The sequence below is a fragment of the Lepeophtheirus salmonis genome, chromosome 8 (assembly GCF_016086655.4).
Source record: "Lepeophtheirus salmonis chromosome 8, UVic_Lsal_1.4, whole genome shotgun sequence".
NCBI lineage: Eukaryota > Metazoa > Arthropoda > Copepoda > Siphonostomatoida > Caligidae > Lepeophtheirus > Lepeophtheirus salmonis.
The window spans coordinates 20,606,970-20,627,609 of record NC_052138.2 but is presented as its reverse complement, the minus strand read 5'-3'; the positions used below and the strand labels follow the sequence as shown (position 1 = coordinate 20,627,609).

The window sequence follows — 20,640 nt, the reverse complement described above, 5'->3', positions numbered from 1 at the left end:
TAAACATTAGACTTGCTTCACTCATTGGTCAAATGTTATTTGGACAATCTGAGGTCAGGACTTAGTCTGGATAATAGCCTCTCGCATTGGATTCCAGTTCATATTATCAAGATTGCAACTTGACTTGGACTCGTAACTTAAATTTATACTAAACTCAAGAAAAGTGAGGACTTGATAAAAATGTTCAAGTACTTGGATTGAGCCATGACTTGGATTTGCAGTACAAGGACTTTTCCCCACATTTGTGGAGAAACATAGTATGTGAATCAAAAACAAAAAAATACTATTTTCCGATATCAACATTTTCCTTTCTAATAGTCTAATAATTATACTATTTTAGGAAATGGAGGAGGGGATCCCAGTTGGGAAGTGTAAGTATTTGTTGTCTATAATTATTTATCTTAGTTCAGTTTTTGATACTCTAATATTCGCCTTGCTTGCATATATACTTATTAACATTGAGATTTACTATCGCATATAAGTCAGGAGATGGATTTGAAATTAGCAATACATTCAACATTTCTTAGCTGTTAGAAATCATATTCTTGGGATCTTGTTGGAATCACCAATTATTACTTAACTCAAGTTAATCAATTATCTGCAACCCATTATTAAAAAGTAATTTTTTTATGCATTCATAGTCCTTTTAAAATGACTTTAATCTACCTTGCATCGTTGGAACCCCAATTCATGCATTATTTATTTTTTCCATGTTAAAGTTGTTGATTATGGAACGTGAGATTTTAAACTGTATTTTTACTTAAGCTATAACCTTAAATGAAACATTGAATTAAGTTAATATTCCTTTCAGGGTGGTAAAGATTATTATTTTTCACTTATAATTTTTTTTTGGAAAATTTAGAGTCATTAACTTATTTGTCAATCTCAAATGTTCCAAGATAGTCTAGCATTTTAAAGTAAAAATCAGTCTATCTACTTCATCCCACATTATGAAGCTCTAATTATTAATATCATGTCTATTCACTAGAAATATTGTCAAATATTTTAAAATAATCTAATTTCACATAACATTAATTTTACTATTTATTATTATAGTTCGAATGTTGAGCCAATATAAAATTAAATAGAAAAATCCTAGCTATATTTGATTTACCCGAATATGTTTCAGTACGAGAGCGAGACCAATCTCATTCCTTTTCAAAATTTATACCGGCTATTAGTGAACAAAAAATCAAGTATTTGAACAAAAAAATTGACTTTATTAATATACGAAATAGCATGAAATAAATAATCTTAATTGTAATATGTACCTCCCTATTCAGATTTTAAAGAGGCTAATGTTTACGAAAAAAAAGAAACATCATTTATATGATAAACTATTACAGGGTATTAGAGAAATAATTTAAAAAAAGTTTAACAAAACTCTTACAATATAAAATATAGCAGTAAAAAAAAGTTAATTAGCTTCAACACGGAATGGAGATCCAGGGACATGTTCATCCCCATATTTTACATATATAATATATTCCGCGTTATCTTGAACAGTATAATCTACAGAGTACTTCTGGTCACCTCTGTGTTTAATATTGACTTCTTCACAAGGAGTTTCGGGCCCATAAATACCAACAAATAAGATATTATTTCCTGCTTTGCTACAATCAACATTGAAGCTATTTCTACGACGAGTAGAAGCCCTCTCTAAGCCACTTCCACCACATGATACTTTGGACACATCAGAATTTCCAATTTCAATTCTCCTTGTGGGAGTAGACATGCTATTGGAAGATTTGATAAAATTTGAACTCTGGGAAATAGACTGTCTTTGTTCTGAATATTGATGACGAATGTAAGAGGTTCTTTGCATAGTCTCCATAGTCATTGAAGATCTTGAGTTTTTTCTGACCGGACCTTGTCCCAAATTATCTCCATCTATGTCAACAGTAAAGGGAGAATTCATAACGTTCTTGCCGTTATAACAAATGGTTACATAATATTTCCCTGGGACCATAGGTACATAAGAAACTTCATAACCAGTTTCAGCCTCTGTGCAAGTTAAATCGACTTTGGAGGGGCCATCAACTGTAACAGATAAGGTTCCAGCACCAACACCAGAAGTGTTAATTATAAAGGAAGACTTTTCTCCAGTCATTCCACTCTGAATGCCTCTGCCGGATACTGAAACTGTTGAAGCATTATTGTTTGGATTTCCAACGATGACTTTGTAAGGAGAACCAGGAATATGAATTCCATTTAACCTAGCATGAAGATAATGAAGGCCTTCTTCTTTAGGAACAAATCGTACAGAGTGTTCTCCTTCTCCTAGAGGAGTTATGAAACAATCATCTTCTCTACCGCTAGGTGATACAAGTTTGCATTCAACATCACCGTCGGCCCCATTCATATTAAGAAGCATAGTCTGAGGTGCATCTTGCATCACTGGATAATCTGCGACGTTCGATAAACGGACTCTTTCTGCCTCATCACCAGATGGAAGGATACAAACTTTGAATGGAGAATCTGGAATATGTTGATCGTTAAATCTGATCCCAACTGAGTATTCGCCTGGTTCTTCAACAACATAGCTAACGTGACAAGAGCCATCTTTTCTATCCTTAAAATCAACTTCAGCTTTACTAGGACCTTCAACGGAAATTGCCAAGGATCCATGGCCAGCTTCTCTAGTCCATACATTGAAGTCAGCAGGCTGACCTTGAACTCCCCTTTCCAAGCCAGGGCCACCCGCTCTAACGAGATGACTTCCACCATCTTGTAAAGGACCAACAGTAAATTGAAATGGAGACCCTGGTATATCAATATCTTTATAAATTATGTTGACAGTATGTACTCCAAGTTCGTGTGGAACAAAATTAACAGCGTAGAGCCCTTCTTCGATCTCAGTCACTATAGCACCAGTTTCCTAATAATAATACAAAAAAATTCTAATTAAGTTGTACCAAAATAATATAAGTTAAATCTTAGTCACCCGTGTGGAAGGAGATTTAACTTCAGCTTTAAGACTTTTTGCGTCTATTCCCGGCATCTTGAAGGTCATAGTACATTGACTTCCCACCTCATTTGCAGGAACGGCCTCTCTCATTCTCTTAATATTTTTTTCTTTTTTTCTAGATCCATCACCATCCACAGCAACTGTGAAAGGAGAGCCCGGAATATGTTGATCAGCAAATTTCATATTAACTGTATAAAACCCAGGTTCAGTAGGTTTGTAAGAAACATCCAAAGTGCCGTCTTCATTGTCTCTACAATTTATTTCAGCTTTAGAGGGCCCTTCAACAGATAATGAAAGGCCACCATATCCAGCATTCTTTGTATCGACAGTGAAAACATTTTCCTCATGAGTTTTTCCTTCTCTTAAAGAACCTCCCATGGCTTTTACTCTAGAGGCATCGCCAACATCATTGGGCCGAACTTGAATTTTAAATGGAGAATCTGAGATATGTTTACCATTCCTCTTTACAGAGACTAAATGATCTCCAACTTCTCGAGGAGTGAAAGATATTCCGTTGTTGCCTCGAGGTAACTTCTTTAAGAAGCAAGGTTCCTCAATTCCAGATGGAGAAACAATACAAGCAGTTAATGATCGTAAATCGTATTCAGACAAATTTTCGGGCAAAGAAAGTTCAGAACTTGATCCAACAGATATTTGATTTCGCTTTTTACCTTCTCCAGTAACTTTACAAGTGAAGGGAGAGCCCTCAATATGTTCATCCGCAAATTTGGCAGTGATGCTGTACTCTCCAGGAGCAGTAGGGAAATATGACACATCAACAGTACCATCTTTATTGTCAAAACAATTTATTTCTGCTTTTGATGGACCTTCTACAGCAAGGGCCAAACCTCCAGCGTTTGCACCTTTAGTTGAAATAACGAATTTAGCTGAATCTCCACAAACACCATGGGTGAGACCTTCACCAAATGCACGAACTTTACCATCTTCAGTTGAACAAGAATAAAACTTATAAGGAGACCCTTGAACATGTTCTCCACGATTCTTAATGTCCAAGATGTGAAGACCTTCCTCATTTGGTTGATAAATAACGTCAATAGTTCCTCTATCATTATTTTCCACTTGAGGAGAATCCTTAAGGCCATTCGGTCGTCTGATTTCTGCGGTAATTTGACTATCTCGAGGTGAAACTGGAATATTAGATATCTCCAATGGATGGAAGTCAGATGAACCTCTTCTAGAACCCTTCCTATTATTATTCCTGTCACCATCGTTGTGAGGAGAAGCTATAAAAAACGAATTAATAGAAATAAGCTAAAAATATTAATTAATTGAATCAAATTACCATAATTTTTCTTTCCTTCACTTGAGCTATGTTGACGAGATCTATCATCATGACCAACAGTACTAAAAAATCCATTTGAGCTTTTACGATCAATCGAAATACTTCCTTGTCTTGTTTCACTAGTTTGACTCATTTTTCTGAAATATTCAACATCACCAGGCTCTTCGTTTGAAATTTTTATACTCCCTTGTGGAATCTGGCCAACAGAGTTCCTGGATTTTGAAACATCAATAAAACGAGAACCACCTCTTGAATCATCATAGAGATTATTACTATACTTGCGACTTTTGTCATGATTATCATCATTATCTGGCCTTTCTCCGAACATAGAGTCCTTACGACCATCTTCGCCTGATGACTTCCGACCAAACATATCATATTTGTCAGGTTGCATACCATCACTTATCTTACTACCTTTTCTGGCATCGTCAAACGAACTATAATCCCCTTCATTGTCTGGCGATTGAGTACTACTTTTATTTCGACCTGGAGACATTTCACGGGATTTACCAGTGCCTAACTTTGTCCACTTTTGAGACCCTTCGTCAGGAGACTTTCCATCAAGTCCAAATTTAAATGCCCTACGAGAAAGTTCATCATTTTCATCAAATTTACTTCCACGGCGAGAATCAAACTCTCCTTTTAATAAACTTCCTTTCCTGGAAGAATCACTGGGAGACTTTTCATTCCCAGACTTATCATAAAGAGATCCAAGCTCTCTGGGAGATTGTCCATATCTGTGTGGAGAACTTAAATAGTCACCGGCTTCATTTTCTTGACCATATTTGAATGTTTTTTGTTCAGAATCATTGGCTGAACTACCTCTTCTTGCATCATCTGATGTTCTTCCATTATCAAATTTACTTCCACGTCTTGAATCATCAGGGGAAGCTCTGTCACCGAATTTACTTCCACGTCTTGAATCATCAGGAGAAGCTCCGTCACCGAATTTACTTCCACGTCTTGAATCATCAGGAGAAGCTCCGTCACCAAATTTACTTCCACGTCTTGAATCATCAGGAGAAGCTCTGTCACCGAATTTACTTCCACGTCTTGAATCATCAGGAGAAGCTCTGTCACCGAATTTACTTCCACGTCTTGAATCATCAGGAGAAGCTCTGTCGCCGAATTTACTTCCACGTCTTGAATCATCGGGGGATCTACCATCGCCAAAGCTTCCTTTTCTTGAAGCAGAATTGTCAGGAGATTTTTGATCCCCAAAATTACTTCCTCTTCTAGAGTCAACAGAAGAACCATCGCCGAATTTGCTTCCTTTTCTAGAAGAATCATCACCATTACTATTTTTTCTTGAACCTGACTCATTGGGAGATTTACCATCTCCGAAACTCCCTTTTCTAGAACTAGAATCATCTGGAGATTTTCTATCACCAAATTTACTTCCACGTCTTAAATCATCAGAAGATGTTCTATCACCAAACTTACTTCCCCTTCTCAAGTCGCCAGACGATCCAACGAAATGGCTTCCTTTTTTTGAATCATCAGGGGAAGTTCCATCACCGATTTCACTAGCACGTCTTGAATCATCAGCAGGCATTCCATCACTTAATTTACTTCCTCTTCTGGAGTCGCCAGTAGATCCACCACCAAATTTAGTCCACCTTCCTGAATTATCAGGGGATATTGAATCATCTAATTTGCTGCCTCTTCTTGAATCGTCAGGTGATTTTCTATCACCTAATTTGCTGCCTCTTCTTGAATCGTCAGGTGATTTTCTATCACCGAATTTACTTCCTCGTCTTAAATCATCAGGAGAAGTTCCATCACCGAATTTACTTCCTCGTCTTGAATCATCAGGAGAAGTTTCATCGCCATATTTACTTCCACGTCTCGAGTCATCAGGAGAAGTTCCATCGCCATATTTACTTCCACGTCTCGAGTCATCAGGAGAAGTTCCATCGCCATATTTACTTCCACGTCTCGAGTCATCAGGAGAAGTTCCCTCACCGAATTTACTTCCTCGTCTCAAGTCATTAGAGGAAATTCCATCACCGAATTTACTTCCTCGTCTCAAGTCATCAGAGGAAGTTCCATCACCGAATTTACTTCCTCGTCTCAAGTCATCAGGAGAAGTTCCATCACCGAATTTACTTCCTCGTCTCGAGTCATCAGGAGAAGTTCCATCACCGAATTTACTTCCTCGTCTCGAGTCATCAGGAGAAGTTCCATCACCGAATTTACTTCCTCGTTTCAAGTCATCAGAGGAAGTTCCATCCCCGAATTTACTTCCACGTCTGGAATCATCAGAGAGTTCCATCCCCGAATTTACTTCCACGTCTGGAATCATCAGAAGTTCCATCCCCGAATTTACTTCCTTTTCTTAAATCCTCAGGGGATCTACCATCACCAAATTTGCTTTCACGTCTTGAATCATCAGGAGATTTTCTATCACCGAATTTACTTCCTCGTCTTGAATAATCAGGAGAAGTTCCATCGCCAAATTTACTTCCTCGTCTTGAATAATCAGGAGAAGTTCCATCGCCAAATTTACTCCCACGTTTTGAATCGTCAGGGGATTTATCATCTCCAAAACTTCCTTTTCTTGAACCAGAACCGTCTAGAGATTTTCCATCCCCAAACTTGCTTCCACGTCTTAAATCATCTGGTGATCTTCCATCATCGAAATTACTTCTTCGTCTGGCTTCATCAGGAGAAGTCCCTTCACCGAACTTACTTCCACGTCTTGAATCACCAGGGGAAGTTTCATCACCGAATTTACTTTCAAGTCTTGAATCATCAGGAGATCTACCATCTCCAAAGCTTCCTTTTCTAGAACCAGAATCGTTGGGAGGTTTACCATCCCCAAACTTACTTCCACGTCTAACAGCGATTTCTTCTGGAGACTTATCTGTGGATAATTTGTTTACACGTCTACCTGATAGAGCATCTTGTGACTCATCATCGCCATATGCGCTGCTTTTACGACTAGAATCTCCAATCCCTTCATAATCAGTACTGTTCTTTCTTGAAGTGTAATCATCTTTTTTACCATCTGGAGAAGTAGCATCATCAAACTTACTTCCTTTTCTTGACAAGGATCTATCAGGATTTCCCCCAGAACCGCTGCTTCTTCTAAAGTCCGATCCATAAGCTTTATCATCTTTATCCCCATTTCCACTGTTCTTTCTCGAACCAGATATTCCCCTTCCATAGTCGTCTTTACCATCACCATATTTGGTTGGAGATGATGCTCCAGAAACTTTACTTCCACGCCTCGAGTCGTACTTATCAGGAGAAGAACCGAATTTGCTATTCTTTCTGTCAGGATTTTTTGAATCTTCATCAGGCCCATATTCACTACTTGATTTTCTACTACCATACTTATCATTACAGTCATTATACCCACTACCTCTACGGGAACCATATTTATCATCCAGACTATCTTTTCTTCCTAAATTATCATTCACATTAGGTTCTCCGCCAATCCCACTTCCCTTTCTCGATGCATCATCACTAGAGGATACCTTACTATTCTTTCTACTCCTATCACCTTCTAGTTTCACCCATTTGTCCCCATCTACACGACGATCAAACTCAGAAGATGGACCAGATTTGCTCTCCCTTCGTGGAGTGTCAATTTTCTTTAATTCATCTTCAGGAAGGAGTCTACTATTCTTTCTAGATGAATCACTTCCACCATCGCTTCCTTTGAAAAGTGTAAAGTTACTATCTCTTCTTGGTCCTCCCTGTTCATTAGGTATATTATTAGGCTCAAAATCATTTTGAGAGAAGCCACGTTGTATTCCTTTTCTTAATGGATTAAAACTAGATGATTTGATAGGAGTGTCAATATTTGATTCATTTAAGTCGGGGTTAGACGAGATATTTCCCGCAAGTATGGGTCTGATCCTCTCATCATCACCAACGATAGATCCATCTGCACGTCTTTGGAGTCCTCTACCATGCATACTACCCCTTCTTTTTTCATTATCAACTAATCCAACAATTTCCTCAAGAGTAGGGCTGCAAGTTAGTTCGAATGGGCTCTGAGGAATTTCTTCACCCCCATAAGTTATACTAACCTAAAATTAGAAATGGATAATAATTTTTAGTTCAGTTAGACTTAAATATTTATCAAAGACTTCATAAATATACAATCGATAAACAAATATTATTCTCTAATAATGAATATGATTCCTTAAAAAATCAAGTGTAAATTAAGTGAAAAAAATAATCTTACCTTATAAGGGTCTCCAATAGGAGGAGGAATATAAGTAACTTCATGGATGCCATTTCCTTTGTCGATTACAGAAGGGGATCTGTGTTTCAATTTGTCATCAAGTGAAGACAAATTCACTTCAACTTTAGCTTCACCTGTTTTTGAAGCATCAACAGTAAATTTTGCAGGTTTTCCGGGTAATATCTTATTTGATTCGAGACCAGGACCGTAAGCTGTAACTTTTTTAGCATTGGGCTTAGGCTTTCCATCAAGAGTTGTTACAGGAACCTAAATGTAACACATTACATTAATTACAAGCAATTAATGAAAAGAACAAACTTCTAACCGAAAAAGGAGATCCAGGGATGTGTTGATCCCCAAATTTAACGGTGGCATCATAGTCTCCTTCTTCGTATGGCACATAGGAAACGGTACATGTTCCATCATGATTATCAATACAATCCATTTTGGCTTCAGATGGCCCTTCCATGGCTAGCCCAAGGCCCCCTGATCCTGCATTATTCATTTTTACAGTGAAAACGTTGGGTTTATCAACAATACCACGCTCTAATCCGCGTCCAAATGCTTTCACCTTGCTTGGATCGCATCCTCTGATTGCTTCAACTTTAAAAGGGGAATCAGGGAGGGGAACACCGTCGTATCTCAAGTCAACAATGTGATTACCTTCTTCACGAGGAGTGAAGACAACCTATTCAGACAATGAAAACATTTATTAAATAACGCATCCTTAACTAATTGCTATATGATTTTGATCAAATTATTATTTCTCCTTATTTATAATTAAAAAAATATCACTCAAAAATTTTAAGTGCCAATGAAAAATAGTTCAGTACATCTTTCTCGAACTTGATTGACTCCAAATGTCTACTGAAGTAAATTAAAATTAGAGTACTCTTAGTCGCGGGCAAAGTTATTATAGGGAATCTGGAGGGGTATACCCTGTAACACCAAGTAGTGTAATTACTACTTATATAAAACTTTTTATATATGGGTACATAAATTCATGTTATCCCAGAATGAGCCTCACATAAAAAAATATAAAGAGTCCAACCTGTTTTAAGTGGCGAGGCAAGAAAAACTGAAAATGTGACAGATATTGGCGCTTAGTGCGGTGACACACTTAAATAAGTGGCTGTTAGACAGAGTTTGATTGTATCCAAGCCCCTGCTCTTAGTCATGTAATCATAACTTCCTAAATACAAGAAGTTTTACCAAGAAACTAAAACCTTATGTTTCTAAAAAATTGGAAATAATAATATGTAGTTTATTGACAATTTAAACTAATTAAGAGAAAGGGTCTGGAACAAATTTGAGAGTTTTGGCCTGAATGACTGAGCCCAAAAACATACTATAAACCAGGTTAACCAGCGAAATTGCTCTAAATAAAGATAAATTACATAGTAAAGCAAAAGAAAGTGAATGTTACTTTTTCTGTCTAACAAAAGTTTCAACATAATTATATAATAAAAAGTTTAAGTAGTAGCTTCTAAAGTATTCATAATATTCAATTATATTATGAAACGATTTAAAAATACTTTATTATAATTAAAAGGGTTAAATAAAAAAAAATAAAAAATGTTCAAATTAATGAACGTTAAATCATTCAGTTCGGTTAATTTAATAGAAGAGTGCAGTATAACCGTACATTTTACTAGATAGCTACTTAAACTCACTAAGCAGAATTATTCTTCTTACCTCATATAATCCTTCAGGAGACACTTTTTGAACGAACGTTTCAATTGGATTTTTATCATTGGGACCATTGACCTTGCAAGTTAGAACAGACCTTTTAGTCTGAGGTAGAGCTGTTGCATCGACAACAAAGTCATTAGGACAGTCAACAAATGCACGAGTTTCAAAGTCCTTTACTTTAATTTTGCTAATATCAATACCGGGTTTAACGTCGACTGTAATGGGGCTCTTGGGTACATGCTCAATATCAAATTTTACATTCACTACATGAGGACCAGATTCCACAGTTTTGTATTTGACGATAGTTATTCCATTTCCTATGGATCGAATGTCAACCGGAATGGGTCTTCGCTTTGAGGTAAATATTTCCACATCTAATTCTCCAGGACCAGCTTCACTCGCATCAATCGTAAACTCTACAGGTATATCTGCTCTAACAGAATTACTTTCAACTCCTGGACCATATACCTTCACTAATGAAGGATCAACAGGGTGATCCGTAAGTACTCTAAACGGACTTCCATCAACAGCAACACCACCAAAATTTACCATGATTGTTTGTAAATGCTGTCCTTTGCGCGGTGTGTAGTAACATATAAATATTCCCTCAGACGTTTGCTTTACCTTGGGTTCATACTCACCCAAATCATCGTGAATCATAACTTCTAAGGGAGCATCCCCAGCACCATTGATATCAATCGTAAAATGAGTTTCCTCATTAGGTTTGACTCCATTCTCAAGTCCTGGTCCATAACACTTAACTTTACCGGGAGTATAGTCCGTAGCTGGTATAATTTGAGCCATATAGGGGGACTTTGGAATATCTTCGTTATCACAGTATATATGTACAGCATATTCACCAGGAGCTGTTGGAAGGTAACTTACATTTGCAGATCCATCGCCGTTATCATCAACAGAAATCTTCGCTTGCGAAGGTCCCTCTATACTGAAACCCAAACTTCCAGTTTCTCCATTCGTTTCAACTGTAAACCTTGCGGGTTGTTTTGCGATACCCCCCTTGAGTCCAGGACCATAAGCCCTTATATTAGAGATTTTATGAGGACCAACATTAACTTCGAAAGGAGATTTGGGTATTTCTTGATTGGCAAAATTTATCATAATAACATATCTCCCTTCACGTATTGGTGTATAAACATATTCTGTTGTATATTCATCTACTTTCTTGATAGCTGTTTCAACATTCGTTCCTCCTGGTCCAATTATCTTAACAGTTACGTTGCCTTCACCAGCACCCTCTGTATGCACTCTAAAATCCACTTTTTCATTCACCCTAATTCCATTAGATTGTAGACCCCTTCCAGAAGCCCATACTTTACTAGGCAGACTAGCAGGAGAAACATTGACTCCAAACGGACTTCCAGGAATTGGATTTCCAGCAAAGAACACATTGACTGAATGAAGTCCTAAGGTCGAGGAAACGTAATTGCAACGGTAAATTTCAGTCTCTCCAGGTACCAGAGAGAGTTCTAGAGGAACCGAGTCTTTTTTACCATGTGGGTCAAGTATTATCACTTCAGGTTTACCCTTTCCTGCTCCTTGAGCATTAATATCAAAATAAGTAGGTTTGTTAATCACAACTCCTTCTGGTTCTAAACCAGGTCCATAGGCTGTTACTTTAGAGGCATCTCCCGCAAAACCCTCAACTTTAACTACATAAGGGGATTTTGAAATTTCTATTGAAGCAAATGTTACCATCACTTTGTATTCGCCTTCTTCTTCAGGGAAATAAGAACAGGAGTATGTCCTTTTACGATCATTATTGAACACAATCTCTCCAGGAATTTCAGCTCCATCTGGTCCAATAACTCTAAATGCAGCATCACCGTCTCCTGCACCAAACGTTTCAATGACAAATTTGGCAGGGGCTTTAGCTACAAGTCCAGTAGGTTCCAAACCTGGTCCATAGGCTCTAACTTTATTTGCATTTATTTTTTGCCTTAAAGGTGCTCCAGGTTTTAATTTAGCATTAGGAAATTGAGACAGATAAGTCATCATTGACGGTTCATCGACATTTGGATTGACAATTTCTTCAGGTGTGAGTAATTTAGGCACATTTAACCACTCATCAGCCAAGTCCATGGCCTCACGGGCATTTTCTACTGGTTTTTTAGGATCCCAATTAGCCCAATCAGGACAAAGACCTGGAGCTACAGAGTCGACCAGTGCACCAACAGCCTTTCCATCACGCCAATCATCAGTAAAATTTTGAATAGGTAGATCCGGGCATTTATCTAAAAGTAACGAATGTTGGAATTAACAAAATATTCCCCCTCAATTAAGAGACAAATTGAAATTGATTTGAAAACTGAAAGAAAAAAACGGGGGAATTTTTGGTTAATTCTTAGGTAATGACCTTTGACCCAGTCCATGAGCCTCTGTTTAGGAGTTCTTTGGGAAGCAGATCCTCCTAGAGGAGGCCCATCCCAGACTGGCATGCTAATAGCATAATGAATGATGAGGGTCCAGATGAGCCCCATGATGAGCTTGAGCTTGCAGTCCACAATATCTGTGGAATCGATGTTAACGAGAGTGATTCCCCTCCATTTCCAAAAACTGGAGCGCAATAGATACATTTTCCAGTTTTTGGGACCTGAAATTAGGCTTTTTGTTGTGTCTGGGCATCTTCTTTCCGGAAAGGACCTCAATCAGAGCTATCAATTTAAGTCCGTCTGAGAGATCCGTTTCGAGATCCGAAATGGATCGATTTGCTTGTCTCAAATGTTCATTGGCCCATCTGGTGAACGTATTTTGTTGAATTCTCTTCCATTCGGCGTCATCCGACAATTCTCTTTCGGCATTCGCCATCGCTTCGTCGACTTTGACCCAGTCTCCGTCTTCTTCCGAACTACTATTTTTATCTGCTTCTGAACCACGACGTGCCAAGTACTGAAGGGCTGAACAGTCCTCAGACAACTGAGTAACCGCTTTTTCACCTATGCTATTATTTCTCTGGCTACTCGTCATTTTTGCCGTCTCCTCCTTTTTTTTATTTTAAATTTTTGCTCCTACAGCTTCCTGAGGAATTTCATTAAGCAAGATGATGTGGTGTGAGTGTGAGTCTGCAACTTGAGAGTAGTCTTCTTCTACTCTTCTTAGTTCTTCCCTCCACCTCTGCTTTTTCTCCTTTATTCACTTAATAGTCAACACTTGATCCGGAAAATTAAAGAGAACACGAAGAGAAGGAGTAATACATAAAACGAAGTAAATTCTTCCCTTCTTTCTTTTTATCTCTGCTTTACTCGAATCAATTCCTCACTTCCTTAAATCCTCTGAGTAGTTTCTTAACATTCATAAATGAATATATCAATTAGCAATAGAAGTTAACAGAAACACACTTTTTTTAGCTTCTCAGCAACAATAAATAAGATGTATAAATAAATAAGTTATGGATCCCAAAAAGAGTCCGAGTCCATTGAGAAGGGACTCTTCTTTTTTTTTAAATCACAAAACGAGTCCTTGACCCGCTCGCTTATAATCATAGACTGACTTCCTAGCAATTGGGGCCTTCCAAAGAGCGCCCATCCTTTTACTTCTTATTATAGGTCCTGCTTTAAGAATCACCACCTTTACTGTGCTTCTATGCACGACGTCCTCAAGGTTTCTCTTCACCCTACGAAGAAGGAAACGAGCGCCCCAAAAAATGGATGTAGTCAAAATTATTATTATTGATACAATATATTGTAGGTATTATTTCATTTTCGGGCCGATTTATCTCAAAATGACCTTCAAAAGGGGGGCGTCCGTCACATCTCTAGGTATGCGGCCGAGAAGATGGAATTGTCACTGAAGAAGAGCAGCCGTTTTCACGTGAAGAGCGCTCGTTTGTTGATAGGATATGAGCTCATTTTGAAAAAATGAGGGAAAACATTACATTCACAATACCTACTTACGGTAGGTATGTAATTACTGGTTCTTATCCGACGATATCGCACACGCTCTTTTGTATTATTTTATTTATCCACTCTTCTCGAAATCAACGTGCGTTCCTCATATTCATATAGTATATAAATATTAGGTATATTAACACCATCATGTTACCTTATTCTTCATGGAGGAGATAATTTCTCTCGTCCTTATGATCATGGAATCATTTCTAGCTAGATAAAGAATCTAATTAGCCATTTTAGATTTTAACTTTTTTTTTTTTTTTTAAAGGAGAAGAAAAATATTTGAAATATGTTCGACAAAGTCCTTATAATTGATAAGAATTTATTGATATTCAAATATTAAGACAATCCCATTGACATAATATTTATATTCACTTCTGTTAAATGAAGAATTCTCCTACAACAGTTGCACGGGAACCATAAGAGCCATTTAGGAATAAATAAGTGCTCTGCAAATATTCCCTCGGAATAATTAAGGGGTGCAAATAATTGGAAATAAGTACATAATAAATGTTCAAATCATAGATTTGATTACCTTAATAAAAGTTCAACAATTTCTTTTCGGAGCTCTAGGCATATAAAGTCAAAATATGATAATCCAACGAATGAAGAAAAGGGTAATTATTTTCATATACTTTACCTAATCAACACTCTGGTGTAGTGTGTAATATTAAATTTTCTAGTAAAAAACAAAAATTCCTGATTTTTTTTTTTTGGGGGGGGCAACATCCCATTCAGCCTGCGGACGCCCCTGAATTAAGTACCACTAATAAAATATTATTTCAAAATCTCAAGTACTTCCTGGAGTATCACAGTTTGAGAGCCTTTTAGTGTTATATTTTCTGCACTGTTCAAAATAACTCAACCAAGAAAATGCCTACATAGTTCTTCAGTGAGTGAAATTAAAAGAAAATCTTATATAAAACTTTATTTTCAACATCAAGCAGAAATTACTAATTCTACAGAAACAAATACAGTTAAGATTTAATCATGAACACATCCTAAGTATTACATTTTGACCATTTTATGATTGAAATTTTTTCCAAAAAATTTAATTTTTCACATTTTTCTTTCGAAAATTTAATTTTTTGAATTTATTAAAAAAGAAAAATTATCTTAATACCTTTGAGTTTTAGATTTTTTTCCCCAAAAAAATTAATATTGGAAATTTTGTTTTTTAAAAAAATTGAATTTTTCAAATTTATTTCCAAAAAATTTAATTTTCTGTGAATAACTATGGATTTTTGATTATTTTTTGCCAAAAATTTAATATTTGAAATTTTTCTGAATGGTTGTTTATTCTTGAAAAAAAATTCTTAAAAATTTAATTTTTCAAACTTTTTCTGAATGTCTATGGATTTTTGAAATTTGTTTCCCCTTCGAAGTGCTAATTATCCTAATAACTCGGAAAAGTTGAAATCCTTCTCCTTTTCTTCACTCAATATATTCTCGCTTAACTTTGCGTTCCTATGCTTGACGTACCGAAGTAATTTCTTTATTATTAAAAGGCTGCGAGGATTCAATTTCAACTATCCCCTGTCACTGTATCCAATTTTGAGATAGAAAGAAAAAGTATGACGTGCGGGCAGACTTGTAGAGGATACACAAACAACCAGGAAACATTTTGTTGCCATGTACTTATGTACTCAAATTTATTTATACATGAAATTTAGAACTATTTATTAGTTAAAAAACAAAAATGTAAAAATAAGCATTTTTTGATAACACCCAAGTATGTCCCTGCACCCGCATTGAGAAACACTGTATAGCTATACAAGTATGTAACAAAATAAATATTTTACTTGTCTTTCTATCTATTTGAGGAACATTGATTTACTCAGAGTCTCTATTCAAATAATTAACAATATTTGAAGTTTTATAAAATATTTTGTACACAACTTTTTTAACAAGAAATAAATTGAATTGATATTTTTGTTAAGAAAATTATTCATAAAACATATTCTAAGGGAAGTTTCATGTTTGAATTGTAATTTTAGAAGAGAGGGAAGAAAAAAACTTTCCGTGTCAAGTTTTATTTGATGAATGCAATCCTTGATGCTATTATTAATATTTTGATCAGATAAAACGACGTACATATGATTTATTTGCAATAATAAGAAAAAGTTTCACTAAAACTTTTCTTTTGCACGTACTCCAGAGTTTATGTATCAATGTATAGGCTGCTACATAATTTTCTACCTAGTAAGAAAATCATTCATCAGAATTTCGCAAGGGAAAATTAATATAATTATAATGATGAATAAAAATTACATGCGTACAGTCCACGCAAAAATCTCTTTTTTGTTTGTGAAATAACTTTACAGACATCCAATCCCAACTAATTACATAAATCCTAAACCAAGGGCGTGTACAGGGTATGGGGAGGGGATGGTTTTTGGAATGTTCCTACACTTAATTTGTTTGTTTATGAATAGTGAGTGAATATACATTGTACAACTTAGAATGATTAATAACCATATTTTGATTTCCAACAAAGAGTACAATTGGCGCGAATAGCGTCAGTTTTAGGGAGTGCTGTAATCATAACTTAAGATTAAGTTAACTAAAAAGCTATACATCACGATTAACACAATGAGTAAAAAAGCTAAAGTATGCTTAAAGGTTAAGCGAACACTTTAAAAAGTTTATTTACAGTTTTGTGTATGGTGAAGCCAATTGTGTGTTACAGCGTTTCAAAATGGAACTTTAAAAAAAAATCAATGCATTCTTCAATGTCCCTAGGACCAAGGTGAAAAGGCAGAGCAGGCGGGCAATTTTTTTTTTTTTTTTGCTTTTTATGAAACCAATACAGTATGGAACGAAACAGCAAAGCGGTGGTTCCAACGATTCCATTCTGGTAATATGGACGTCGAAAATGTCGATAAAATAATGGAAATGGTCGAGTTGGACAAGCATGTGAGTACTTATTCCATTGCCCGGAAACTAAAGGCTAGCCAGAGAACCATTTGAAACCATCTCTTTTGGATAATCCTTACTATATTAATTTTATCGTCAAAATAAAGCAAAAAAATATTCAAAATTGTTACTTCCCCTATTATTTAGAAATGAATAAAATTTAAGAATAAAATATCTTTTTTTTTATTTAAAAAAAAAAAATTGACTGTAATAAAATTCTATACTTTTAATTTTATCATAAGTTGATATTTAAATGTTTGCCCCACAAAAAAAACACGTAGAATTGCTCGGGCAGGGTGTAAAAAGAGGACTTCTCCTAGAAAAACTGAACAGTTACCCTAATATAAATATAGACTACTGCCAGATTATAATTTATGAATAATAATTATTCTGATTCGAACTAAGGGCATCATTATAATTTTTCTATAGGGGGGTGACAAATTTTGCAGAATTTTAACATAATAATTTTTTTAATGACTTGTTTTTTAGAAAAGACAAATAACTTTTATTCAGGGGGCGTAGAATCCCTCTATAGTTTAAATAAATATGAAAATGTAAGATCGCACTCTTTTTCTAATTGCAACCTGAAAAAGTGTTATTTATTTTGCAAAGCTGTTATAATCATTTTTTGATTCTTGAAGAGAGAACATATAATTATGAGTACAAAGTAACCACACGTTCGTGAATGATGAAGAATAACACTAAGGATCTGTTGCAGAGTTATAAGTGTAAGGCTTTTGAACTCGGAGTAGAATTGAGGATTGACATCAGAGTAGTTTCTGTCTCTATAATTGCTAGTTACAGAGTGGGGTTTGTGTTGATTCCCCTATCCTATTGCTGCTCGCAGCTAATTTAATGAATCGACATGACAGCTAAGCTGCTCTCTTCTAAAAAAAAAATTCAAATTGTTAGGGTGACCACGTTAGTTTTTGGTTTTTGTTTGTTTCACATACCAGTCATATTATTTGAATATATAATCCCCTCATATTCACGGCCCTGATTCGAACTCTTCCTTTACTATCAAAATTTTGAGTCGTACGAAACCGAATAAACATTAATCGACAATGATGAAAATCTATTGTAGAATTGGCATTGGGCATCTTAAAAAAGTAACCGAATTCAACATGGTAATCCTGACAATGTGAAGGATGTTTTGGAGGAGAGAAAGAATGATGCTCAAGACGTTTCATTGGATGATCCACAATTAGCTGTTACAAGGGAGGAAGAAGAAAATTAAATCAACAAAAATATTTGGTAGAATTAATCCGATGTCGATCACCATTTCTATTCGGAGTCCAAGAAGGACTTACAATAATAACTCCGCAACAAATCTTCAGGGGTTATACTTCGTCTTTTATGAGCACACATGGATATTCAATCAAGTTTTAAATATATTGAATCTATTTAGGAAAGAATGTTCACTACTCAGGAGTTAAATAGTAATGACAACGGGTAAGGATAAGAAAATTCATATCTAAATAACAGGTCATCTAAAAAATAAACCGGATTTTCATCATTATTAATCCATCATGCAGTGTACTTTAGAGGATTTGACTTCTATTAATTCATTATATACCTAAATATAATGCTAATGTCAAATGCATACAGATAGAAGAGGCATGATTTCGTGCACAATTAAATGTAAGTTACTTATATTACTATTAAAAAATATATTCTTCGCATCATATTGTGACTGAGTGGAACACACAGCTAGAAGAACAGGTAGACTCCCTATGAATGATGGAAAAATAATATATGTAATTTCTTAGGGGGGGTAGGTAGAGAGATGATGAAAAATTTTCTCTATATATTTTTAGAAAAATGATAAAGAATCTAGAGAGTGTGCCTCACATTTTGACTTGCTGGTAGTGTAATGTTACTTCTCATTATTAACATAAATGTAGGTTAGCCTGCCCCCTTTTCGGGTTCATATTCCTCACCTCTGCACAAAGACATTTTCTACTGGAAATAATACAAAAATTGACTGTGGAAAAGTTTGAGGTCTTTCAGATCATTTTTGGCGTGATGCAGGCCATTTTTAATTTTTTTTTTTTTTTATAAGGAGATTTTGGAATCGAAATGGGTCATTTTTAAGCCTCTTGGACCGTCCCAAATATGAAATAATACATTTTTTAGCATTTGATTTATCAGTTTAACATATAGCGCACTTTGTTTTTAATTATTTACAGAGTCTAAGATGTGATCACAGAGGCCTCCGTAGGGGTTTTTGTTTTTTTCTAAAAAATTTACTTTTTGTAGATTTTTGAAATTTTTTAAATGTTATTCTGTATTTTTTTTCCAAAGAAATTATTTTAGAATTTTTTTTTGAAAAAAATAATATATACAAATATAAATGAAATTTCATTTTTTTCCCAAAAAGTTAATTTTTTTTGAATAACTATAGATTTTTTAATAATTTTTTGTGAATACCTATGGATTATTGCAATTTTTGAATGACTCGGTCCAAGACATAATTTTTTTCGGGTCGGTCTAAACTCATTTTTTCTTGACCGATTTGATGTGATATTTCGGTCCAGACTTTAGAACGAAATTTAATCATTTCAAATTGTGGACCAATTTTTTCGGTTGTAATCTATATACCGATGTTATCTCCTATTCTGACTTATGAATTGTACAAATATGACAACACATTTAACTTCATATGACGTTATTGTAGGCCGATACTCACAATGTAAATTACACATGACGTCATTAACAATTCATCTACATATATAATCGGTCTAGACCGAATTTTAAATGAAACTGATGCAGAGCGAACTTTTGTAATGGACCGAATTAGTTCAGTCCACTAAAAATCATAACGGTCTGAGACCCAAAACCCAACACTAATATTAATGTATGTATATACGTATGTTTTATCAGGAATTTATGTAATCATCAGTAAACAGTACGCAGTCTTCTTTGTATATGTAATATACTCGTATCTGCGTATTGATGAAGTGAAATTAACGGTTATAAGCCAATCATTTTTATATGAATGTATTACATTTATTTATAGGCATTTTGTATGCTTATTATACAAAGGGAAACAAGTAGGAGGGAATTCAAAGTCAACTGCCAAAATACTTTTTCATTTCTTGATAGTAGTATGTGAATGCAGGACCCCCAGAATGGTCTTCAACTACATACATATATACATGCTTATTACATGTTAGTAGATTACCCCCATCGCTTTGGAATGATCATGCAGTTTCTTTTAAGTACGTCATAAGATTGCAACGAAAAAAGTGACACGTGACATTATAGTAAAGGATCTGTCATCCCAGACAAATGGAAATGGGCCTGTGGCCCTGGAAAACATAAAGATCATAAGGAGCGTCTGTAGAAGGGAGGCTTTGAGGGGTTGTATCCCCAAAGATTATGTAAATGTTGTGCTGGATTTAAAAATGGAATAATCTGAGCTAGCTCCTTCAGGAGGGGGTGCTAAAAATCCCCATTTTGACTAAGTAAAATAGGGATTTTATAAAATTGTAAGATTGAGTGACTAAGACATCACTATTATATAATCCTCCTCCAACATTGTTATCTTTATTTTTCTATGCAACCTTTCAGGCGAAAATAAATTGAAATAAACCCCAAAAACAGTTGGTAGTTAGCCAACTCTTCCCAACTATGGAATTTCTGTGAAGATTTC

The 20,640-nt window shown here is 35.4% G+C and overlaps 1 protein-coding gene across 1 annotated transcript; it reads right to left on the bottom strand.

Moving 5' to 3' along the window:
• Positions 1 to 1,199: 1,199 nt before the first annotated feature.
• On the bottom strand, positions 1,200 to 13,291 carry cher (filamin protein cher). Its single transcript, XM_071890335.1, is given in 9 exon segments — positions 1,200 to 2,878; positions 2,945 to 4,212; positions 4,272 to 6,575; positions 6,577 to 8,311; positions 8,470 to 8,736; positions 8,795 to 9,157; positions 10,165 to 12,413; positions 12,536 to 12,720; positions 12,722 to 13,291. Coding segments are annotated over 9 exon segments (10,257 nt in total). The 5' UTR covers positions 13,147 to 13,291; the 3' UTR covers positions 1,200 to 1,417.
• Between the last annotated feature and the right edge of the window lie 7,349 nt (positions 13,292 to 20,640).